The 27434-nt window shown below is 36.1% G+C and overlaps 1 protein-coding gene across 7 annotated transcripts in view; it reads right to left on the bottom strand.

The window, feature by feature from the left end:
* LRRC49 (leucine rich repeat containing 49) overlaps window positions 1-27434 on the bottom strand; it is a 163851-nt gene that overhangs the window by 31096 nt on the left and 105321 nt on the right. For all 7 annotated transcript variants that reach the window (XM_030814676.1, XM_030814678.1, XM_030814675.1 and 4 more), the window contains 3 exons: window positions 11141-11378; window positions 9767-9952; window positions 6848-6957 (listed from right to left, as the gene is read on the bottom strand). In XM_030814676.1, the coding sequence (XP_030670536.1) occupies window positions 6848-6957; window positions 9767-9952; window positions 11141-11378 (534 nt within the window). The remainder of the gene's footprint in view (window positions 1-6847; window positions 6958-9766; window positions 9953-11140; window positions 11379-27434) is intronic.

The raw sequence follows: 27434 nt of genomic DNA, 5'->3' as shown, positions 1-27434 counted from the left end.
CACATCTATATGAGGGCTGCTTTTTGTTTACATTTGTTTAGGGGCAACTTTCCTCTTTTCTGCTCATATCAAGGCAACCTTCCTTGGAAATTCCTGAGTGGGGAGAAGAGGTAGGCTTATTTCTGACCTGATGGTAAAGCCACTGAGGTTTCATTTTAATCTTAGGAAGACATCAATTTATATTTACCACTTTAGATGGAGCCCTGGGCTTTGATTTCCATCATTTCTACTGTTCTAGGCTAGCAGAACAAAAATTTATGTTTCCTTGAAATGCCTCTGGATCAAACAGTCTCTGTGATATGATAAAATATACATTTGGTCTTTGTCCATCCCTGTACTCTCTCCATTCCCATTTCCTGGCAAAAAGTTCCTAAAACCCTTGGAATTGCAAGAGTAACGAGAATGCTTTTTATGCTAATGAGATGGCTGGTAACTGGGGTGTGTGAGCCAGATAGCTTCAGGACGGGGGCTGGTCACTGGAAAGACTAAGGCATAATTAGAGGGGTGGGACCTCCAGCCCCATCTCCAACCTCTGGGGAGAGGAGAGGAGCTGAAAATTGACTTGATTACCAGTAGCCAATGATTTCATTTATCATGCCTACATAATGATGTCTCCATAAAAACCCAAAAGGACAAGATTCAGAGAACTTCTGGATAGATGAACACATGGAGGTTCCTGAAGGGTGGTATGCCTGGAGAGGGCATGGAAGCTCTGTGCCCCTTCCCACATACCTTGCCCTATGCATTTTTTCCATCTGGCTGTTCATCTGTATCCTTTGTAATATCTTTTATAATAAACGGGTAAATGTAATTAAAGTGTTTCCTTGTGTTCTGTAAGCCACTCTAAGAAAATTAATAGAACCCCCTAACAAGGGGGTTGTCAGAATCTCAATTTATAGCTGGTCAATCAGAAGCACAGGTCACAACTTGTGCTTGCAACTGGCATGTGATGTAGGGAGGCTGGGTTTGGTGGGGAGGAGCCGTCTTGTGGGATGATCTTTCAACCTGTAGGATCTGACACTATCTCCAGGTAGGCAGTGTCAGAATTAAATTGAATTAGAGGGCACCCAGCTGGTGTCTGCTGCTGAATTGCCTGGCTAGTGTGTAGGGAAAACCCCCTCACATATCTGGCATCAGAAGTGTTGAATGGTATGTAAGAGCAGGAAAAGTAAGTTTGGTTCTAAGAGCTTTGTGTCTACCTTAATTCTCAACGTTCTCATTTTTCCATAGATCCTGGCCTAGTAATTATGTTATACCTTACCAGCTCCCCAAAACTTTTATGAAGGTTTTTATTTTGTCTAGCATTTTGTATTGTTTTTAACTCAAGAAATGGTAAAAACAACCAAACTCATCATTGTCAGAAATAGAAGTTCAATATATTCCTAATCTTATACAGATATATACAGAGTAAAATTCAAAAACTACTCTTTTCACACTGTACAGACATAGAATAAAACCTGAAAAGCACTCTTCAACTACTCTACTGTCACTCCTCATATCTATATCCTCCCAGGTGTTCATCCTGTCAGTTCCCTTTCTGTGTTTCCATATTTTTAACGTCTACATATTTATTATGTTGTTTTTAAATAACATTGGGTCATAATATAAATAGTTTTATGCCGTATTTCATTCAGTGAACTGTCTCTGGATCATTTCATGTCAGAACAGGAGATTTATCTCAATCTTTCTCCCCCTCCTCCTCCTTCTTTTACAGTCATATTATCTAGTGTAATATAAACAGTATCATATAGATTCTACATCTGTAAATGTGGAAGTACTATGGTATACTTAGTTTTACCAATTATTTGGCATTTGGTTACTTTCCAAAGTTAAGTAACTACAAACAATAAAGCATGGCAGCTTACTACATAAATAACTTGTGCATATGTGTATTTCAATAGAATATATTCCTAGTACTAAAACTACTGGGTTCAAATATATGTATGCTTTAAATTTTGATAGACATTGCGAAACTACCTTCCACCAAAAGTCATGTTACACTTCTACCAACATGTACAGTGTACATTGTCCTGAATACTAATAAGTCATTGATATTATTGGTTTTTAAATTTTTAAGTCAATCTCATTGGCAAAAATGACATCGCATTATTTTAATTTAAGTTGTATTTCTCTGATGACAAGTGAGTTTGGGCTTTCATTATCTGGCTATTCATATTTCTTCTTGTGAGTTTTCTCTTTATATGCTTTGCCTTTTTTTTCTCTTATCTCAACTGTCTTTTTTCTTATTAAATTTGTAGGATTTCTTAAAAATTTTGTTAAATATGCTGCAAATATATTCTCCTGTCTGCTTATGTATTTTCACTTTATGATGTATTTCATCATATGAAACTGTAAAAATGTTTGTGAGCTACATGTTACAAACCTTCAGGAAGTATGAGAAAGTACAGTAGAACATTTTCATTAACATGAGATGATAAATGCCTTTCTAAGATAGAAAATGTATCTTGTTTTAGGGTCCTGAGAAATCATATTGGGATTTTCGATTGGGAATTAAGTAAATTTGTAATTTACTTAGGATAAATTGGCATCCTTACAATATTAAGTCTTGGAATTTGTTAACATTGTAAATATTCATTTTTAAGCTTCCTTTTTGTTCCTAATTGTATTTTTATTTATTTATTTATTTAGAGACAGGGTCTTGCTCTGTCACCCAGATCAGAGTACAGTGGCATAGATCATGGCTCACTGCAGCCTCAGCCTCCCAGGCTCAAGCGATTCTCCCTCCTGCCTCAGCCCCAACAAGTAGCTGAGACCACAGGCGTAAGCCACATGCCTGGTTAGTCTTCATACTTTTTGTAGAGATGGAGTCTTGCCATGTTGCCCAGGCTGGTCTCAAACTCCTGGGCTCAAGTGATCCACCTGCCTCAGCCTCCCAAAGTGCTGGGACTACAGGCGTGAGCCAGCCACCATGCCAGGCCTGTTCCCACTTTTATTATGTATGTCAGAGTTACTTTTTATAAGGTATATTTTCTGATATTTCATAGTTTCTTTGCCTCTATAAATGGGGTACTTTTTCTAATACTATTTTCAACAGCTTATTGTTGGTATGAAGAAATATTAATTATTTTGATATGTTAATCTAGTATCTGGCCTCATTGTTATATATTCCAATTAATTCAAAAAGTATAATAGTTGAATTCTTGGACTTTCTGGAGAGTCAGTGTTTGCTTTTACTGGTCAACTATTCTCTTTCAAATTCTTATTTCTTTAGAAGCTGCTATTATCTTTATGAACTTCTTTTTTCCATTTTTTAAAATTTTGCCTTACTTTGATATTTCTCTAGGTTCCTAAAGTAAAAGCTTCATTCATTACTTTCTAATCTTTCTTGTTTTCTAATAAGTACATTAAAGATGTATAATTTCCTGTCAGCACAGGAGGAGGTCACATCCCAGAGGTTTTGACATAAGTATTCTTATTGTCAAATTCATTTATATATGATTTATTATTTTACCTTTAATTTCCTCTTTAATTCAAAAGCATTAAATTATTTTTAAGTGCTTTTTTAAAAAGGATAAAAAATAAAAAACAAGATAGAACAAAAAGCAAGAAGATAATTCAAGAGGTTCATAGAAACATAGAGTAAAAGTATCTATGTACTTTGGAATCCTAGTGTCTCCCTCCAGTTCAACACTTAGAGGCAAGCATTTTGAAAAAATCAAATATTTTTAAATTGCACAAGAGTATCTTTGACACATATGCCCCATTTCTCACAAATTGCAGCATACTATACAATTGTTCTGTACCTTATATTTTTATTTTCTGAGACACTTTAACCATTTCATATAAGAACATCCAATTTTTTTAGAGCTGCAAGAAATTCGTCTTGCTCTATTGATGGACATTTAGTGAGTTTTCATATTTTTGCTAATATAAATACTGGCTCAATGAAAATCCTTGCACACAGATATTTGTGCTCATGTAAAGAAAATTATCTGTAGAACAAATTCCTTTAAGTGAAATTGCTAAGTCTAAAGGTATGTACGTTTACAATTTATTAGATATTGCTGTTACTATGAACAAAAATTACAGTAACTTTCATTACCACCAAAAGTATGTAAGAACTCTATTTTGCTATGCTGTATATCGGGGTTCCTGAGCCCTAGTCCACAGCCCGGGGCTTGGAGACCCCGATATATAGCATGGTGAAATAACTGTGTTATTCAGGAATGTCCATGGCCTGTTAGGAACCGGGCCACATAGCAGGTGGTGAACTGCAGGCGAGCATTACTGCTGAGCTCCGCCTCCTGTCAGATCAGCAGTGGCGTTAGATTCTCATAGGAACGCAAACCCTATTGTGAACTGCGCGTGCCAGGGATCTTGGTTGCCCACTCCTTATGAGAATCTAATGCCTGTGGTGGAACAGTTTCATTACGAAACCATCCCCCAGCCCCAACTGTCCATGGCAAAACTGTCTTTCACGAAACCAGTCCCTGGTGCCAAAAAGGTTGAGGACTGCGGCTGCATATCATCAAACTTCTAGTATTTTCCCACAAAGTTATCTCATTATTTTAAAATTTGGTTGTCTACAACTTTGACCAAACATCCTCTTCTTAAAGTTTAAAGGCATTTGTATTTTGTTTTCTGGAAGGTTACGTCCGCTGTCTACCCCACTACCCATCCCAATTCCAACTAGATACGTTTTTGGCTATCCTGACCCATTATTTTCTAATTTCATAATATTATGATTAGAAAATGTGATCTGTATGAGTATGCTTTTTGAGATACTTGAAGATTTACTCTGAGTTTAATAGATGTTCAACTTTTACAAACATTCCATAGATGTTTGAATAAAATATGTGTTTTTTTCTGAATTGGGAATAAGGTTGTCAGCACAAGATTTTAACTCTATTTATTTGATAAAATGTGTTATTATGTTATTCAAATCCTCTATAGTCTTTCTTATTTTAGTTGATTTGATCTGATTTATGAGAGAAGCATATTAATGGCTATTACAATAACTGAAAAATTTGTCAATATATGCTTGTATTTGTCGATATGTTTAAAAGCTGTAGTCTTAGTTACACTGTTTCATAACTATTTTCTGGGGGATTGTAGTTTTTAGTGTCATCAATTCTATCGTTATTAACCACTAATATTCCTGTCTCTGTTTGTTGTTGGCATTTAGCTCATTATATATTTCTATTGCCCATCCCTTTGTTTTAAGCCTTTAGGGGTTTTTTAGGGGTATCTCTGAAAAACATGTTTTTAATTCAATCTGAGAGCATCTATTAATAGAAGACTTTATTAATATTTATGGTGATAACCCAAATGCTTTTTTTTCTTTCCGGTTTTTCGTTGATCACTTTTTTCCTTTTAGTAGTTTAGAAATTATTCATCTAATCTTTTTCTAATGAAAACCCTTAATATTTTATTACACACAAACGTGTATTTTTCCATCAATTTTTGTTGTTAATATCTCCTAAACAGGGAAAGAAAGTAAACTTTAATTTACATTAACTTACATTCTCTTAGGATTTTCTTGGATTTTTACTTGTAGGTTATTTAATCTTTTTAACATTATACATTAATACTTATTCAGACAACTATAATTTTTACCGATTTCTTTCTACATCATTGTTTCTTGAATTCAATGCCTCCTTTTTTTTCAGAATGGTTTTGTGGGTTTTAGATGGGATTTATATTCCATCAATCAGATACACTTGGGTAAGATTTTAATTCAGAACTGGGCTAAGTGGGGAAGTAGGAGTAGCATGCAAAGGACTCACTTTGTTAGTGTAAATTATAGTAGGGTAACATGGTTCTGGAGCCAGATTCTGGGGAGCAGAGCAGGGAACTTCCTGATCCTCAGCACAGTTAAAGTGGTATGATCCTGGTACTCACAGCTGGGACAACAGTCTCCTGTTGTCCTTGACTGTAGCAAAGTGCTCCAAGACCATAGCAAGGAGGCAGTTTCCTTTGTGGGCTTGTTCTATGGTATAATTCTGGGAGATATCTCTGGAGGCTCAGTCTAGAAACTGCTTCCTCAATGCTTTGAAATATTTTGTAGATATCTAATTCCTTGCTTACTCTAACCAGAGTGACTTGTATGATCTGTAACTGAATCATGACTGGTCAACCATCCTTGACTATTTCTTCACCCATGCTCCACCTTGTCAGTTAGTGTGTTCTGTCAGGTTTCCTCTTCTCCATCTTGCTGCCTTGGCTCTGGCCCTCATAATCTCTCCTGGCCTACAGAGTAACCACTTGATTGGTCTTCATTACTTCAATCTCTGCCTGCTCAAATGGCAGCCTTTCTAGAATGTAAATCCAATTATATGATTGCTTGTGCTTCATTACAAAACACAAGTTTTCATTTTTGCTTGGCATGGATTGGAAAGCTCTTCAAAGTTAGACCACAATCAATCTTTCTAGCTTCATTTCCTATCATTTATTCATAATCATCCCATGTTCCAATTATACTGAGATATTTACAATTACTTGTGCTTTTGCAGATATCTTTTCCCCATATCCTCTACCTGAAAACTCCTACTCATTCCCAAAGAACTAGATAAAATGTTATCTCCTTTGTGAAGCCTTCCCCAGTGTTCTTCCAAAATACGGTTAGTCCCTCCTACAGCCCTCCCTTATAGCACCTGAAACATTACGTTTTAATTGTTTGTATATATCTTTAACTTATTAGACTATAAGCCATATGAGAATGAGGACTTCATCTTATTTATCTTAAGATCCCCAACACTTTCAATAGGCCAGTCTAGGATACATGTTTATGGAACACATAATTAGCATAGTTAAGAGGTATGTGGAATTTATTTCTTTTTCTAGTGTAACACTAATTCTATAAAAAACTACAAAAATTAAAGGTTACCTGGCATCACCCAGAATGGAAATCAGACGATACTGGGGTAACTCAGAAGATGCTACATGTGCTAGGATTCCAAAGAGCCTTTCAGCCATTATCATATCATTCTGTGTCACCTGAAGAGATACAATAGAAAGGGGTAAAAAAAATGACACCATCTCTTAGCTGGATAAAACTAATATAATCCCAAAGAGAGATCCAGATTAGATATTATCTTTTAAGCCCACAAAAGCACATTCTCCTGTGCTGTGGAAAGAAGAGTTTTCACTGATATTTTTCTTTCTTGAGTGAAAATGAAGATGTATAATTGTGGTTCATGATGATGGAAGTTGATTGGAGGTGATGAGTTAGCTCTGATTTAGAAGCTGTCTTTCCTGAGAATTACACTTGAGGTACCTTCAATTTTTAGTATTTCTTTTTTCAGAAATCCTATAGCTTCTTGGATTAGAATTATTTAGAGGAAAAAATTCCCAAGTATCAATGGGATAGATTCATTTTAATAATGTGTCAAAGGTAAGCCAAGTTGTTGGTCATCCCTTGCTCCTATAGGGATAACTTTGTCCCTTCCTGAGAGATGGAACTTTCACTGAATTAGCAAGGATGCTCCTGTTCATTCTATCAGTCTTTCTCCCCAAAAAGAATAACTTGTCACAAGTATACCCTATGAGGACCTATTCTTACATTAACCAAGAAAGTACTAAAAGCTGAAAGCAGTACCTGTATTATTATCTGGGGGTATTTTCATTAATATAAAATAGGGTTGCTTACATTTTAAATACTGTTTCTTTGTCCATATATAATTCAATGATCCCAGCCAAGAGCCATTTTGCCCCCTACAGAACAATTGGCAATGTCTGGAGACATGTTTAGTTATTTCTGGACATTACGGGCATCTAGTGGGTAGAGACCAGCGTTGTTGTTAAACATGTCACAATGCAGAGGACAGCCCCCACAACAAAGAATTATCTGGCTCAAAATGTCAACAGAGCCAAGGTTTAGAAACCCTGGTATAATTAAATTTTGGATCTTTTGAAAATTTGTTCCTGACACTATCTGTAATACTCTTCACAGGCATTTTCTTAAAAACAAACCAATAATTCACAAACATCTTATACATATGAATCAGTGCAAGCTAACTCTCTTCTCTTCCCTGGATGTTCACAGTTAAGGAGACTTCAAATTCTTTCTTAGCTAATAAGTGTTTGGTCCAATATAGTCACCTAGTGGCCAATGCAGGCCACTACTCCAAGTTTTCTTGATGCTATTAATTCAATTTAATTCTACCTCAAGCAATATCATTCTTTTTTATACACAGAGAAGTAAAAATGCAGTGTAACATTACTATCTAAGGTCAAGGACTTAACAAACAGGAATATATTTTAGGTATTTTAATAAAGTGTCAAATATCCCTGGCGTTGAGAATTTCAGAAATTTAAATCAGAATAAATTATATTGGTTCTTTCTAATTATTTCTAATTCTTCTCCACTTTATATAACTATACTGTTCCTTCCTGATTCAAAGCTCGATAATAATGGGTATTATTCTAGTAATGATCCATATCTGGGTAAATACACCATTTAGGTTAACTGAGGTAACGGTTTGTTACCTCAATTAAGGGAGAATCACTCACCCATAGTAAAAATAACCATTCTATTTCCAGTCTGGGCTAACTTTGAAAACCTTTAGGACTAATTATTAGGTCCTTCCAGGGACTCACAACCTCACCTCGGGGGAAGTACCAAATAGTATACGTGAGTACACAAGACTGAGCCAACCCTCTTGAGAACTAGCTGGAGAAATTAAAAGTCATCTGAAGATTCAGATTTACCCAACATCTTCAGCAGATGGCTGATTCTGAGGTCATAGAAATACCATGGTTGATGCAAATTTCATATAGCTGCTTGTACATTGATTCAGAGATGTACAGTCTCCTCATAGTATGCTGAATTTTTGGAGTTAAGTATCTACCTGTACTGTATCAGCTGCAGGGAAATACAGTTACTGTGCCAGAAAGTTGATTACAGTTAATCTCACAATAAAGAGGTCTTCTGAATTTCAAGAGATATTGTAATAAGACTAACAACATATTAAAGATTTTTTTTCCTTTGGAGGAGTGTTTAAATTCAGTAGAGGTGGAAGCATAGCTTCTCTCTTTCCTTCCAAATTAATATTTTAAAAGAACATGGCGTTTGAGTAGCTGGGGGATTACCTTGTGACAAGCTTAGCAGAATCAATCTAAAAATAACTTTTCACTAATAATTTCCCAGCTATTCAGCTCCAGACCTGAGTTACCCAGTGTAGTCATGGCACAGTGGTTGCTACTAGCTATTAACAAAGCGGTCCAGACATTTATGTATACTTATTTTATTTTCTTTTTCTCTTATTTTCACTTTCTCTTATTTTATCTTTCTTCCTGGCTTATTTCTCCTTTTCATCTCTTCTTTTTGTAAGTCATCTTCTTCCTCCCCCTTTTTTTCCATTTTATTATTCCCTTTCTCTACCACAATACCCTTATTAGTTGACACTTAGGTTTTACTTCCTTATCCCCTCTTGCATACCAGGCAGTCTGCAAAGTACTTTGAGAAATACAAAGATCACATTACTTATAAAAGAGTTATTTTTTATTTTTATTTTTAACTGTCGCCCCACCATTTTATTTCACTGAATGCTTACAAACAACAGTATAAGTATTTGCCATTCACTATAACCTGGTTACTATTTTATTTTTACAATTTGTTTAGTTCTTTGGAAGTTTTAAAATAGATTCTTAGCCTTTTGACATTTTAAATGTCAATTTTAAAAAAAAACAAACATTATATCTCAAATGTTCTATCATGATTACTTAAATTCCTAAACATTTAAAGTAATTATTTCCCCTAAGAAGGAATATTTTTATTCTATAGTTCATCTAGTTTTTAGCTTACCTCTGTTCCATTTATTTTCTGCATACTAAAATGGCTTAGCCTAAACAGTACATAGTATTTCCAGAGTGTAAAATTGACAACTGGATTTCCTTGAGGATCAATTGTCAACTGGTCAATACGACGGAGTTGCGCTAGTGCGTTAAATTGCTGCAGCATTACAAGATTTGTTTCCTTAAATTTAAGGTGCTGCAATGATAAAACACAAATACAGATCAGAACATTGATTTTAACTATATTGAAATATTAACATTAAAGCTTCACTAATCATTCCCCAGGTAAATATGTAAACTTTAGGCTTAGCAAATGTTTTCAATTACATTACATCAACTGAATGTACTAAACTTATATAACTTTAATTCATCCAATGCACCATTGATGGAATCCATCCAATATTGAATTCTGGGTGACTCCTTCTATAAATGACAGTCTCACTTATAAACAAACATTCTTTAAAGTTACATAAATATCAAATAATGCAGATTCTTTCAGGAATTATTGATTTTATATGCTTTACATTGACATTAAATAAATTTTTTTTAAAAAGACTGGAAATGAAAATTTCAGAACTTTATAAATACAGGCCCCCACAATTTTCCTGAGAAGAACTAGTTAGTTATTATTACTTGTATCTTGCCAAACACTACGTAGGATAGTTATACTGGCTACAGAAAAATCAAATCACTAAAACTGCAATGTTAATTCAAGCATTCTGTCTGTGAATCTAGATGCTCTTTTCTAAACATACTGTCTCCACCCCTAACTATCTTTTTTAGGGAGAATGAAGTGAAAATAAAAACAAAAACCCACCAAAAAGGCAGGTGAGGGAAGTCTCTTGGCTGATAGAGAAAAACACAACAATAATAAAAACTCAAGAGAGAACTCATTACAGAAATCAGTTTCTCCAAATGCATACTAAATAATACAATGACACCATAATTGAGGAAGGCTAATTTCTCAAAGTAATTTTAATGAGCTATTAAAATTATTTTCAACATTGTTAGGGGACAACTGTAAAAATTATACAGTAAATATACATTTCACCATTACCAGGTACAATAGGTGAATACATAAGGCTATGTGGTAAGGTGAATCATTTATAAAGTAGAAATATATAACTTGAATAAAATTATATCAGTCTTTTTCTACTCCACAAAGGATCATTTTTTTAGAGATACAATTTCAAATGTTAACATAAAACTTCAAGGCTATTTATGAATACTAATTTAAATCCCAGCTCAAGAAAATCAACACAAAACTTAAATCTTCCTGCCAGATAGAAACTACATAAATACAAGTTAAAACAGGTCTTTGGCCTGAACACACAAGTCATTGACTAAGAATAATTCAAATACACTACTAAAAGGAAATATTTACCAGAGAATTAGGAAACTTAATCTTCAGTTTAGGAAGCACTTGGACGATTTCATCAAATTCTATGAAAGTGAAGGAGACTGTTGTGATCATTCCTGCCGTTTGAACGCTCCAATTCCTATCCAGAGATTCCAGTGCTCCTGAGCCATACAGGGAAAGTGTATCCCCGTCCACTTCAACAAGGTATGTGTCTATGACAGATAAACCTTGTAAAGCATTGTTGAGTCCTGAGTCTAGAGGCCTGGAAAACCCAAAGAATAATTTTAAATGAAAGATATCATGCAGAATACCTAACAGTGTAATGACCTGTCAGAAAAGCTCTTCACAATTTTATATTCTTTTTTCATTTCAGTAATTAAACCTAGAGCATTAAGGACTAATTTTCAATAGACTAGCTGGCAGTTTTGTATTATTCTAATCATATATTTTAATTTAAAAAGAGGCACATTATGAACAAAAAAGATCACCTCTAAACCCAAATTATTTCTATCCATGAAAGATAACTAATATTCCCTTTAGTTTTAAAACAAGCCGTTTACTACATTATGGTTATCTTTTCATGTCAACACAGATAGGTTTTCCCAATCTATAAACTTTTCTGACTAGAAAAAAAGTGCAGTTCACAAATTAGTATTTCTATAGTAAGAACCATACATACAAAAACATGTTTCTAAATCAAGTAATAACTGCTAAAAATAGTTTATTTCTCAGAGGTTGTATTAGGGGGTAATTCTAACTTTCTACTTTTGGATACTTCAATGGTTTTTGAAATTTTTAAAGTGTATACTACAGTTATAATCAGTAAAATCAGTGTAGATTTCCTCCTCACTTTGAAATAAGAAATAGTGAAAAGGAATCATTATTTATATTATATATACACACACTACATATATATATATATATATACACATGCTTCTCATACTGCACTGAATTTGGTAATTATTATTTCCAAGGTAGAAGCCACATTTTTTATATAAGGCTATCTAAATGATAGCTAGAGAATAAATGAAATATCTTAATCCAACTCATATTATCTGCTTTGTGAATAGAGAAATAACTATTTGCTTTACTCAACCTCAAAACTTAAACAAAGCATGGTTTTTGTTTCTGCATTTTCCTTCTGGGATTTCTGCTTTCATCCAGTATTTATTTGCGCCTACTAAAATTAGCGTCTCACTCTTATTTGTGCTCCCATGGTCTTTGGTACACTCCTGGAACACACTTCTCATAACTATATTACAATTTTATGCTTACGATTTTGCCTGTTATTCCAGATAGTGAGCGAGGCTAGAGATTGTATATTTTTTCATCTTTGGGGACCCAAAATCTAGTAATTAGCTTTTAACAATGTATACTGAATGAATTATCAAAGATCTTCAAACATTTACAATGATGTTAAGGGATAAAACTAAGAAAGCGCTGCCCTGTTGTTCATCATACTTATTTCAGAGGTACCAGTTAACCTTCTACACATTTGTTTATTCAATAACAAGATGAGTAATAACATCGGTCTACTTTAAGTGAATATGCAACCAAGAAAATGCAAAAAGGCTCGATTTCTACCAGACTAGCACTTAAGACAATGATTATTATGTGACAAAAATCAAATATCCAATGAGTAGTAGTACATGAATGGTCTTAGATGATAATCTTAGAAAGGTGAAGGCTGATAACAGGAAAAACTAACTTAACAATTAGTTCCATACATTGTGCTTTGTGTGATACATTGAGTTAGACTATATCTCATTGAGGTTGCTTATATAATCAATACTGGAACAGAACAAAGGACAGCTTCACTGCCACTAAAACAAAGAAGATGAAAAGAGTGCATACTGCTATTACAATACTTGCCACATTGTACTGCAATTACTTGTTGCCTTACCTATCTCTCTTACTAAACACAGCGATCCTTGAGGGCTTGAATTTTGTCACAATTACTATAGTAGATCCAACATCTAGTACAGCTCCTAGCATATGCTCTGCTCAATACATCTTTCTTGGATGAATTAATGAAGTGGGACAATGATGAAGTTTTTAATGAGTATGTATTATACCTTAAGAAGGATGTCTGAACCATTAGCTATAATTTCAGTAAAGGGGCAGAATCAGTGATATAGACACAGAATAAGGGTTAGCAAGAAGGTTTACCCACATAGGGATGCCTGATGGCCACATTAACCAGCAAAAAAGTTTAATGTAAAAATCATGGGGCATCAGAGTTATGTATCAAAAACATCAACAAATCCTTTGGGAAATGATGTTGCTCCACATCATATATTTAAAAGTGCCTTGCCTTTCTTTTTCCACATAATTAAAAGTTTAAGAATATAACCTCCATAATAAAAAGTCTGTCATCAGAAAGGGATTATTTATTTTGTGTAAAGGGCTTGTCAAGTAAACTCTTCAGGAAATAAGTGACATAATAAACAAGACTACATTCAGCAAAACAGTGACATGGTTACAAAACAAAGCAGAAGTAATTTCCAATTTATATAGCTATCACATGCCCATTTGGTAAAAACGAATGGCAAGTCTCCTGGGCTGCAGACAGACTCATCCTTTTCACTAGCACCTAGTAAACAGGCCATATAACACCTAACCCATTTCAGTTATTTTCTGAAGGAAGCTTTTGAGTTTAGCCTTAAACTCTGGCCAATGTTTACAAATTTGCTCCTCTGGGAAAGTGTGTTCTGAGCTCCATTAAAAAATGACTTAGCTTGCCAAACAATGTTTATATTTTGGGGATTGTTCTTCTAGTTTTCCTTGTATCCTTAGCAGATATGGGTACATCTTTTTAGTTATACATACACACATATTAATTAATTAATTAATTCTTTCTTTCATTCACCAAACATGCCCTGAAAGCCCACTATCTACCAAACACTGTGCTAAGAATTCTGGCACATGCCACTAAATCATCTGTATTGATAAGAACAATCAACATTGAGATCATACAAAGGTTTCTGGATATAGAAAAATTATTGTTCACTTTTACTGGGTGATAGTTTCAGAAATATAACTGCTCTAATCCTACTCTGCAATCAACCTAATAAACACATGGGATATAATTTCTAAACTAAAATGACCTCAATATCTCATTAAACAAATAGGTTTTTGTGGTGAACTTATTATGTGTCAGATATTGTGTTAAGCATTGGGGATATAATAATAAATCAAGATATATTTGCCCTCAAGGAGCTCTCAATCTGGATGGGTGGGGTGGAGAGGAAGATGAATATATATATTAAATGTAATATAATGTGCTTATTGTGATATAATGAATATTTAAACCATATGCTAAGGGAACACAGAGAAAGGAACGACTAATTCTTCCAGAGGTGAAAAGTCAAATTTAAAAAGGAAGGTTGCATTTGAACTGATCCCTGAGAGACAAATAGCAGATTTTTATCAGGAGCAGAAGTTGGGAAAACAGAATGAAGAAGGGCGCAGGAATGACTACTTTAAGTTCAGGGGCACATGTGCAAACCTGACACAGATTTTATTTTGTATGGAAAATAAAACCTGATTATGTATAATATATTTATGTAAGAATAATTTCTTTTTTTAACCCTTAAGTTCAGGGGTATATGTACAGGTTTGTAACACAGGCAAACTGTGTCATGGGGGTTTATTTTGTAGATTATTTCATCACCCAGATATTAAGCCTAGTACCCGTTAGTTAATTTTCCTCCTCCTCCCACCTTCTACCATCCAATAGGCCCTGGTGTGTCTTTCCCCTCAGGGTATCCCTGTGTTCTCATCATTTAGCTCCCACTTATAAGTAAGAACATGCAGTATTTGATTTTCTGTTCTGTGTTAGTTTGCTAACGATAATGGCCTCCAGCTCCATCCATGTCCCTGCAAATAACATGATCTCATTCTTTTTTATGGCTGCATAGTATTCTTTGGTGTATATGTACCACATTTTCTCTCTTTCTTTTTTTTACACATTTTAACTCTATCACCCAGGCTAGAGTGCAGTGGCACAATCTCAGCCCACTGCAACCTCCGCCTCCCGGATTCAAGAGATCCTTGTGTCTCAGCCTCCCAAGTAGCTGGGATTACAGGCACATGACACCAAGCCCAGCTAATTTTTGTATTTTTAGTAGAGACGGGGTTTCACCATGTTGGCCAGGCTGGTCTCGAACTCCTGACCTCAAGTGATCTGCCTGCCTCGGCCTCCCACATTTTCTTTATCCAGTATATCACTGATGGGCATTTAGATTGATTCCACACCTTTGCTATTGTGAATAGTGCTGCAATGGACATACATGTGCGTGTGTCTTTATACTAGAGTAATTTATATTCCTTTGAGTATACACTCAGTAATGGGATTGCTGGGTTGAACAATATTTCTATGGCTAGAACACTAAAATACAGGGTAGGAACATTGAAACATGGAGGGGAGTAGGAGCTGGAGATGAGCCTGAAAAGTCAGATTTTATCCTGCATGGTTCAGAAGCAGAAAACGGTTTTTAAATTTAAAAAGTGATGAGATTATATTCAATGCAAGTTTTTAAGCACCTCCAAAGTATCATGCATGGATCTAGGTATTGGTGTTAGGGATACAAAGATGAATAAGATATGCTCTCTGCTCTCAAAGACCCACTTCAGACAGATAAGTCAATCAACTTCGTGGAGGACATAGTAGGGGGAGGCTGAATGTAGGGGATGAGTAAGAAGACCATTGCAAAAGTGTCAACTAGACCATATGCTGGCATAACAAAAAATGGTATGGTGTAGTCAAAATGGCAATGGCAAGAAAGTAAGATAGACTTTAGTTCAAATTCCAGATCTGCCATGGGTAACTGATGACTTCTGGGGCAAGTTATTTAATTCTTTGAGTTTCAGTTTCCTTGTATTAAATGATTATCATAATATATATATATTTTCAGAGTTGTTGTGAAGATTAGAAAAAAATATTCTAAACTATGCCTCACACTTAGCTCAGTACATTTTCATGATTATTAATAAAAGAGAACACAGATTTATTAGACATTCGAGAATAAATAAAAGTAAGACTTAGTGGTTGACTGGAGAATGAAGGAAAGGGTGGAGTTAAATGTGAGTCGGATTTCTAGAGTGGGTAACTGGTCTTCTGACCCAGTTTCCTACCTCTGTCTAGTCTAAATCTGTACTCTAAGAAAGCTGATATTCTTCTCTGGAGGATGTTTAAAATGTGTTTTACCATAAAGTCCAATACATTTCCAATTATATTCTCCAACTGAAATATTAATTATATAACAGCAGGCAGAATGACATCAAATACGAATTCTCTTCAAGATTTTTAGTGATTAATTTAAGTCCAAAGTTTCATCTATTCAACTTGATCTTTACATAAGAATAAGTCAGGAGGCCAGGCACAGTGGCTCATGCCTCTAATCCCAGCACTCTGGGAGGCCAAGGTGGGTGGATCACAAGGTCAGGAGTTAGAGATCAGCCTGGTTAATATGATGAAACCCCATCTCTACTAAAAATACAAAATTGGCTGGGCATGGTGGTGCATGCCTGTAATTCCAGCTACTCGGGAGGCTGAGGCAGGAGAATCGCTTGAACCTGGGAGGCAGAGGTTGCGGTGGGCCGAGATTGCACCATTGCACTCCAGCCTCAAAATCTCCGTCTCAAAAAAAAAAAAAAAAAGTCAGGAAAATATCCTATGCCTTTTCAATAAAGGACCCTAAGAAAAGACAGGGTGACTAGCTCAATGCAATAAAGTAATGACTCTGAAAGCCCAGCTAAATGTAGAACATACTCTTAAATGTCTAGATGAAAAGAGACATTATTTAGGAGGATTATTATTGTTTTTTTAACCTTTAGGCTTTTCGTAACAGGCCTGAACAGAAAGACTTAAAATATTTCGGAAGATTCTTTTCCCAATGAATAAGTGGTGCTGATTCCTATAATAATTTATTTTATGAATTTCTATTACAACATTCATAGGTGTGAAAATTCATTGTATGCATTATATTTTATTATAGTAGTGTTGGCTAAAATACCACAGTGTTCATAGACAGGAAATGACCAAAAATAACCCAGCTTCACTGCATGCATCCAATGTAAGCAAAAAAAAAAAAAAAAAAACATTACACCAAGTACTTTCCAATTTCTGCCAGAGAAAAGAAACCTGCAATATGTCATTTCACTGTAGAGCTGTCCCAAGTACAGTGAATAGTGAAATCATTAGTGGGATATAGCAAAGTTTTAGAGAATTTCTTCCCTTTTTGTGTCTATAATTTTTTCACGGAGACTTGTTTCCAGGCATTTAGTTACACACCCATAAACCAAAGGTTACAGACATTGTAACCCAAGAATTATCCACTTTTTTGGCATTATGAAATACTAAAGACTATAAATAGAAATTATTATTAAAAATGGAAAACCCTACATAGTATTAAAAAACGAATTTAAACACTAGGTAAGAAACTTTGCAGCCCTCTGACTAGCTTTGTATGTTCAGAAATAAATTGTATCATTCAGGGTCCCAAATGATAAAATTTAATTATGTTTTTGAAGACTTACAGAAAATGTAGAAATATAATCTCTAATGTTTAAAATTCTTCACTTCGTACTTTCAGATAAAAATAGCAGATAGACGACTGGGCGCCGTGGCTCACGCCTGTAATCCCAGCACTTTGGGAGGCCGAGGTGGGCGGATCACGAGGTCAGGAGATTGAGACCATCCTGGCTAACATGGTGAAACCCCATCTCTACTAAAAATACAAAAATTAGCCAGGCGTGGTGGCGGGCACCTGTAGTCCCAGCTACTCGGGAGGCTGAGGCAGGAGAATGGCGTGAACCCGGGAGGCAGAGGTTGCAGTGAGCTGAGATTGTGCCACTGCACTCCAGCCTGGGGGACACAGTGTGAGACTCCGTCTCGAAGAAAAAAAATAGCAGATAGACTAAGCACATGTGTTTAAAAGCTCTCCCTCCAAGACCCCATCGAAGAATAGTAAAGTAATGAAAAAGACATAAACCCACAACAACAACAAGCACAGTAGGGGAAGACTATTGGCAGCAGGAGATTTCAGAAAATTTCTGGAAGCTAGAAAGAAAAAGTGTTAAGTGACGAAGAAGGATAAAAAAGGGCTGTATTCTCAAACATGCACTGGAAATAAGGAAAAGATGGCAGCCAAATTGCTCAGTGGAACTCTGGAAAGCAACTAACAGTAAGTATGATGGAGGATGGGAGTGAGAAGTGAGACTGAACACAGGGGCATTAATTGAAGATCTGTAACAGGTCTCTCCCACCTACTTCTCTCACTGCCAACAAAAGTCTCACAGAGTGGCATTGCAGTTCAATGAGAAAGGAAAGAACACTCAATAAATAGCACTAGGGTAACTGATTATTCCTATGGAAGGAAAGCCCCTCCCCACCCAAATCAGACCTTAACCTCAAATATAAAAATCAATTACAGGTATAATAAAAATTTAAATAAAAAAGGCCAAATGTTAAACCTTTAGGAAGACAAAATGGGAGAATGTTTTTAAAATCTCAATGTGGTAAAGGACTTGTTTTCCTAAACACAATCTAAGTGGGTAAACCATAAAGGAACAGGTATACATTTTTGTGTCTTCAGTATATAAATGGTATTTAAAATCAAAGGCATGGTACGAGACTGCCTAAGAGGAAAGCAGAGAGTGTAAAGAGAGCCCAGGAACAAAATCCGAAGAACTCTACCATCGAGAGGTTGAGAGGACAGAAATACTTGAAGATATGAGAAAGACACATAATACAAGAAAAAATCAAAGGCTACTAATAATATGATATAAAATAATAAACTATAAAGAATGGCCCAAAAGCAAATGATGAGTCTAAATTAGATCACAGAGACAGGCTTCAAAAAGAGTAGATACTAGAAGTCAGAAATGTAGAAACAGCAGTAAATTTCTTTGTTCAATTTTTTAAAAAGGCAATCAGAAACTCCAGAAAAAAACAAACTATATATGAAAGGCATGACTCAAATACGGGGCAAACTAAAATGTGGCATGGGTTTGGACAACTTTTAAGGTATAATGATGAGGGGTCCATTTGAATTTGATGATATGACTATTCTTAGAGTGGCTTAGGAAGCGGAAAAGGAGACATAATCATAGCTTAATCCTTTACTATAAAGTAAAAAATTGTTATATTATAGAGACTTAAATACTCTTTACCAGTTTTCAAGTTTTAAATGCTACCAACTGACAAAGTTTTATGATTATAGAACAGATATAAATGACATTAATCTTGAAATTTAGAAGTATAACTGATAGAATAAAGCCAAATTGGAATCCCAAAGACAGAGCAAAAATGCTAGAGTGGGGAACTCCAAAACACTCCATCCCTCCACAAAAGCAACAAATATGCTAGCAACAAAAAACCCCCAAAAACAAAATCAACTTTTTCAGAAATCTGGAATCTAATAAATTACAAAACCAGGGAAACACTTAATGAAGAAAAGAAAAACTGTTGAATTTCAATAAGAGAGTTCTGAAGCATCTTAACTTACCCTGTTACCATTCCCCACTCCCCAGCTTGGTGGTGGCCTTGAAGTTAAACAGCCCACATTCCTGGTGCAGGTTGCTGGCAACAGAGGAAGCAATGCAGACCACATTCTCAAAAAGTTGTAGTTGTGTGTTTTGACATGTTTGGTGGCTCTCTGAAGGATTAGCTCAAGGGCTTGCCTTTGTATCACTTGCCTGGGAGCTTCTCTAGGGCTGAGGTGGCTTCTAAGTGGCATTTGTTGAAAGTATTTAAAGGCAAAAATGTATTAGCTGCCACCACATTGGACAAGGGATAGTAGCTGCAGCAAGCAACAGACAGACCAAAAAGGCTGAGAAGGAAGAGGCTGTGGAAAGAGATGTCTGGGAGAATAGAGTTGTGAGAAGCTCCTGTGAGTCCAGGGAATCTAAAAGGCCACATGTATGTCCAGGGCCAGACACATGTTTGGAAAAGACCTGAGAAGACACTAACCTAACCCCTGGCTGATCTTCAAGCAGGAATGAAGGTTAAGGCAGAGTGGTAAACTGCCTAGATAAGCAGTGAAAGAGTGCCTCAAAACAGAACCAATCCATAGAGTTTGGGAGAGGTTTATTTTTTCCTTTTTTCTCCAGGCATTTAGGAAAATCTCTGAAAATCACTAACTGACCACTAAGCTAATAGAACAGAGATTTCAGTGGGTACACATGACAAAAAATATAGTCTTCACAGAAATAATTAGTAAAGTCATTAAACAAATAGAAGACAACAATCAAAACAAGCAGCAACAACAAACCCTAGGGGGGAGGAATGATCTGATCTCCAGAGTCGTCACATAAATGTCCAGTTTCAACAAAAAATATGATGCATACAAAGAAACAAGAAAGACTAACCCACTTACAGGAAAAAGAGAAATGAACAGAAACTGTCCCTGAGGAAGCCCAGACATTGGACTTACTAGACAAAAACTTTTAAGTCAACTATTTTAAATATGCTGAAATAACTAAGGAAAACCAGGAGAATGATGTCTCACCAAATAAAGAATATCAATAAAGAGATGGAAATTAAAAAGGAATCAAATAGAAATTCTGGGGTTGAAAAGTACAATAACTGAAAAGCTCTCTAGGGCTTCAACAGCAGATTTTAGCAGGCAGGAGAAAGAATCAGTAAACTTAGATCAATTAAATTATGTAGTCTGAGGACTGAGGTTAAATAAAGAATAAAGATAAATGAACAGAACCAGGAAAACTGTGGGACACTATCCAGCATACCAACATAAACATAATGGGAGTTTCAGAAGCACAGACATGACAGAAAAAAAAGCAGAAAGAATATTTGAAAAAACAATGGCCAGAAACTTCCCAAATTTGATAACAGACATAAAACAACATATCCAAGAGGCTCAATGAACTCTGACTAGTATAAACTCATAGATCCACACCAAGACACATTATAACCAAACTACTGAAAGACAAAAATAAAGAGACAATCTTAAAGTAGTGACAGAGAAGTGACTCATAATGGACAAGGGATCCTCAATAAGAAAAACAGCTGATTTCTCATCAGAAATCATGGAGACCAGAAAGTAGTGGATGATATATTTAAAGTCCTGAAAGAAAAAAAAAACTTGCCAACCCAGAATTATATATGGCAAAACTGGACTTCACAAATAAGAGAGAAATTAAGACATTCCCTGACAAACAAAAGCTGAGGGAGTTTATTACTAGTATACCTGACCTACAGGAAATGCTAAAGGAAGTTCTCTGGAAATTAAAGAATAATAGTTGGTAACTTGAAGTCATATGAAGAAATAAATCAAGAAAGGTAATTACACAGGTACATAATAAAAGCCAGTATTACGGAATTTTTAGGTGGTAATTCCTCTTTTTAAAATATGATTTAGAAGAAAAATGCATAAAAATAATTACAAATCTATAATGTGCACACAATGTTTAAAGATGTAATTTCTGAAAATAGTAACAGAAAAGGGAGTAGAGCTAAACAGAAGCAAAGTTTTTATATACTATTACAACTATATTGGTATTAATTCTAACTAGCTAAATTAAAATGGTAATTGTAATCCCCAGGATAACAACTAAGAAAATGGCTAGAAAATGTACAGTAAAAGGAACAAGAAAGGGATCAAAAATGGTACACTAAGAAAATCAGTTAAATACAAAAGAAGAAAGCAATGAAGGAATTGAGGAACCAAAAAAGGATATACAATAGATAGAAAGCAAGTAACAAAATGGTAGACATGTGTCCTTCCTTATCAGGACTTTAAAGATTAAACTACCCAAATTAAAAGGCAGAAATTAGCAGAAAGGATTTTCTTTTTTTCGAGATGGAGTCTTGCTCTGTCGCCCAGGCTGGAGTGCAATGGCGCAGTCTTGGCTCTTGCAACCTCCACCTCCTGGGTTCAAGTGATTCTCCTGCCTCAATCTCCTGAGTAGCTGGGATTACAGGCATGCGCCACCATGCTTGGCTAATTTTCATATTTTTAGTAGAGACGGGGTTTCGCCATGTTGGCCAGGCTGGTCTTGAACTCCTGACCTCAGGTGATCCACCCGCCTCAGCCTCCCAAAGTGCTAGGATTACAGGTGTGAACCACCACTCCCAGCCAGGATTTTTTTTTTTTTTTAAAGCTCCAAGTATATGCTTTCTACAGGATTAAAAGACACAAATAGGATGAAATGGAAAGAATAGAAACAGATATTCCATGCAAACAGTAACCAAAAGAGAGCCAGAGTAGCTATTAACATTATGTTAAATAGATTTTATATCAAATATTTTTATGAGAGTCACAGAAGAATATTTTATATTGAAAAATTGGTCAATCCATAAGGAAGGTATAACAATTATAAAGGTATATGCACTTAACACCTAAAATATATGAAGCAAAATGGACAAAGTTGAAAGAAGAAACAGTTCTACAATAATAGTTGCAGACTTCAATACCCTACCTTCAATAATGGATAGAACAACCAGACAGAAGATCAACAAGTAAACAGAGGACTTGAAGTACACTATAAAACCAACTAACAGACATATATAGAAAACCCCACCCAACAACAGCAGAATACATATTCTTCTCAAGTACGCATGGAAAATTCTCTGGGATAGACCGTATGTTTGGCCATAAAGCAAGTCTCAATCAATTTAAAAAGATTAAATTCTACAAAATGTCTTCTCTGACCACAGTGAACAAATCTGGTAAATTCACAAATTAAACACTGCAGTCTTAACAACCACTGGAAAAAGAAGAAATCACAAGGGAAATTACAAAAGTATAGCTGATAGAAGTTGCAATGTACAAAGTGGGAAAAATAAAAAGGATAGACTCATCTTGCAAATGCAGACTTGAGGGCTATTGCCTATAGTGGATGAAACAAAATATTACATATTACAAAAGCTACCAATAAAGCAACTATAGATATATAGTTTTGGGAGGAAAAGAGGTGAGGGAGCTGAATCTTCATCTATTTTAGCAAGTAGTATATCTAAATCTTACAAATTTAAAAAACTGCATAATACACATTTAAAGATTTGGTAGAGAAGGAGCCAGTAAAAAAAAGAGAGAGTAGCCGCATACATAAAAGGAAAATCAGGTGAATGAGGAGTTTCAACTATGTCAAATGCTGTAAGGAGGTCAAGTAAAATAAGGACTTACAATTCAAAAAGCCAAACTGAATGCACTGGTTAAGAGTTCCTTGTTTAGACAAAATGCAAGGTATAATAAGTTCTTTTACTTTTAGAAATATCTCTAAATTTCAATTCTAGGAGATTTTAAAGGAATCAGATAACTACAAACTAAACTGAAGAAAAATCTACAACCAGTAGAAGTTATAAGTAACTGATTTTGCATTCTAATCTCTACCAGTTATATACTATCTGTCCCTAAAATTTTATTTTTCTACCTTCATATATAAATATCTTCTGTGGCTACTCAACTTGCTAGTTTTCCGGTCATTAAAAAAAGAATCAAATTAAGAGAATGTAATAGTGTTTCCATGACACTTTAAACATACATTTGTAGAAAGTAAATCTTTTGCCAGAAATTGTGGATCCCTTTCCTAATTATTCATCATTACTCTTTACATCCTCTCCATTGAACCCCCCACATCACTTGTCCCATCTCTCCCAAAGTCTTTCTCTATGCTCCCTTCTTAAAAGCTAATGACTTTGTGGAACTCCTAATAAAAATTCTGAAACTCTTGGCAGTAAGCATACGGCACAACAATTTTCACTAACAGATACTTCCTCTTTCTCTTGGAACAGCTTGCTTGTTTTTGAGACCATAAAGACCCTATGATTTTAAATTATTTTAGAGGGTCATAAAATGTTTGGCCTATATGCCACTTTAAAAGTTCAAAATGTCATGAAAGTCACGTTAATAGTCTGCAATCCACTGATCAGAGATAGTTTTGCCAGATAAAAGAGTCATTTAATAAAAAAGATACTCCTGCATTCACTGAAGCTGCCAAAACTAGTAAAACTTAAACAGTGAATAGCCCTGTCACAAGAGAACAGGATGTATGGCCTCTGGTACCATACCTTGTTCTACCATCAGTAACTTCAATATCTACAATAATGGGTTGAACGAATCTTCTCTCTTCTGGTGACCTTTGCTTTTACTCTTTTCCAACAATCCACTCTGATAACCACAACAATGGCTTCCATACTTCTTAGATTTCATTACTTAAATGTGTTCTACCTCTAAAATATTTAACCTCAAAAACTTACTTTGACCATAAATTCCCACTATTCCAGCTCATTATTAATGCTCTTACTTTATATGCTCCTCATCTGCAAATTTAGTTAGACTTCCAGTCCCAGAAAAAAAATTTTCTTCCAATCTGTTGCAAACCTTCCGGTTTTTAATTCCTTAAAAATCTCGCCTAGACTATCTGACCCATCATTTCTATCTTTTCCTTTGTCATCGCACTTGAATTTTTTAATTCCTTGCCTTTGATCCCTTGTCTCTTTGTTCTTTTTCAGACATTTAGCTTCTCTTCTGTTATACTTAGCTACTCTGCGATCTTGGAATAAACTCACTCAACCATTCAGGCTAAAGTTGCTATAACTTCATGGTCTCTAACCTCATTTAGTTCCTCAGAATTTTCCTTCAATCTTTCAACATTTTCCCAGTTAGCTCCCTCTGGATATCAAACAAGACCTGTTTCTTAAAGTGACATTACTGTCATAACAATGTGAATTTTTCTGAAATTAATAAGTAAACTTAAATGTGATTTGAACAAGATTCTCACCATTTCTTTTCTATTTAGGTTAACTGATTTTAAAGTTCACATGAGGCTGGGCACAGTGGCTCAGGCCCGTAATCCCAGCACTTTGGGAGGTCAAGGCGGGCAGATCACTTGAGCCTAAGAGTTCAAGACCAGCCTGGGCAACATGGCAAAACTCCATCTCTACAAAAAATACAAAAATTAGCTGGACATAGAGGTGTGCACCTATTGTCCCAGCTATTCGGAAGGCTGAGGTGGGAGGACTGCTCAAGCCCAGGAGGCGGAGGTTGCAGTGAGCCGAGATCACACCACTGCACTTCAGCCTGGGAGACAGAGTGAGGCCCTGTCTCAATAAATAAATAAATAAATAAAGTTCATATGGAAGAATAGGTGTGTGACAATTGAAACTTGAAAAGAACAGTGGAAACCTATTTCCCCTACAAGTTGTGAAAACTTACTACAAAATTACTATAAAAGAGTCTGGTGTTGGCATTAAAACAGATAAGTGAAATGGATAGTCTAGAAATACGTGCACATATTTACAAAATCTTAACATGAGATAAAGATGGCATTCTCATGAAAAAAGAAGTTTAATTTGTAAAAGGTTATTAGCAAATTGACTAGTCAATTGAAATAAAATCAAGTTAGACCCTTATCTAACATTGTGTATAAAAATAAGTTTGAGGCCACGTGCGGTGGCTCACGCCTGTAATCCTAGCACTTTGGGAAGCCGAGGCAGGAGTTGAGGTCAGGAGTTCGAGACCAGCCTGGCCAACATGGTGAAATGCTGTCTCTATTAAAAATACAAAAATTAGCCAGGTGTGGTGGTGGGCACCCGTAAAATCCCAGCTACTCGGGAGGCTGAGGCAGGAGAATCGCTTGAACCTGGGAGGCAAAGGTTGCTGTGAGCCAACATCGCACCACTGCCCTCCAGCCTGGGAGACACAGCGAGACTCCGTCTCCAAAAAAAAAAAAAAAAAAAAAAAAAAAATTTGATAGATTGAAGGACTAACTTTTAAAACCTTATTACAATTTTAGAATATTAAATTCCATATTACTTGGATAAACTTGAAACTGAAAAATAATTTTTAAAAAAGAAATTAGAAATAGAACTGACATGTATTATTTCATAAATCTAAAGCCCAATGCTATAAAGTTTTAACATTATAAAATGTTATAGTTCTAACCAAGTAAAATTATATTTTTCCATTTAAATAATATTAAATAGAGCTCTAGGGCTATATAAGAGTGGTATATTAGTTATATAAATTGTCACTTCATTAGAATTTTTATTCTTGACACTAGGCCAGGCAGTTCCAAGATGGCCGAATAGGAACAGCTCCAGTCTACAGCTCCCAGCGTGAGTGCAGAAGACAGGTGATTTCTGCATTTACAACTGAGGTACTGGGTTCATCTTACTGGGGCTTGTCGGACAGTAGGTTCAGGACAGTGAGTGCAGCCCACCAAGAGTGAGCCAAAGCAGGGTGAGGCATCACCTCACCCAGGAAGGGCAAGGGGTCAGGGAATTCCCTTTCCTAGCCAAGGGAAGCTGTGACAGATGGCACCTGGAAAATCGGGTCACTCCCACTCTAACACTGCGCTTTTCCAACGGTCTTAGCAAATGGCACACCAGGAGATTATATCCAGCACCCGGCTAGGAGGGTTCCTACGTCCACGGAGCCTCGCTCATTGCTAGCACAGCAGTCTGAGATCGAACTGCAAGGTGGCAGCGAGGCTGGGGGAGGGGCACCCGCCATTGCTGAGGCTTGAGTAGGTAAACAAAGCAGCCAGGAAGCTCAAACTGGGTGGAACCCACTGCAGCTCAAGGAGGCCTGCCTGCCTCTGTAGACTCCACCTCTGTGGGCAGGGCATAGCTGAACAAAAGGTGGCAGAAACCTCTGCAGACTTAAATGTCCCTGACAGCTTTGAAAAGTAGAGGTTCTCCCAGTATGGAGTTTGAGATCTGAGAACAGACAGCCTCCTCAAGTGGGTCCCTGACCCCCAAGTAGCCTAATTGGGAGGCACCCCCCAGTAGGGGCAGAGTGACACCTCACACGGCCGGGTACCCCTCTGAGACGAAACCTCCAGAGGAACGATCAGACAGCAACATTTGCTGTTCAGCAATATTCACTGTTCTGCAGCCTCTGCTGCTGATACCCGGGCACACAGGGTCTGGAGTGGACCTCCAGCAAACTCCAACAGATCTGCAGCTGAGGGTCCTGACTGTTAGAAGGAAAACTAACAAACAGAAAGGACATCCACACCAAAACCCCATCTGTATGTCACCATCATCAAAGACCAAAGGTAGATAAAACCACAAAGATGGGGTAAAAACAGAGCAAAAAAGCTGAAAATTCTAAAAATCAGAGCGCCTCTCCCCCTCCAAAGGAACGCAGCTCCTCGCCAGCAACAGAACAAAGATGGACAGAGAATGACTGACGAGTTGAGAGAAGAAGGCTTCAGATGATCAAACTTCTCCGAGCTGAAGGAGGAAGTTCGAACCCATTGCAAACAAGCTAAAAACCTTGAGAAAAGATTAGACAAATGGTTAACTAGAATAACCAGTGTAGAGAAGTCCTTAAATGACCTGATGGAG

The sequence above is a fragment of the Nomascus leucogenys genome, chromosome 6 (genome assembly GCF_006542625.1).
Source record: "Nomascus leucogenys isolate Asia chromosome 6, Asia_NLE_v1, whole genome shotgun sequence".
NCBI lineage: Eukaryota > Metazoa > Chordata > Mammalia > Primates > Hylobatidae > Nomascus > Nomascus leucogenys.
The sequence above is the reverse complement of the archived record's forward strand: the minus strand, read 5'-3'. Positions and strand labels throughout refer to the sequence as shown.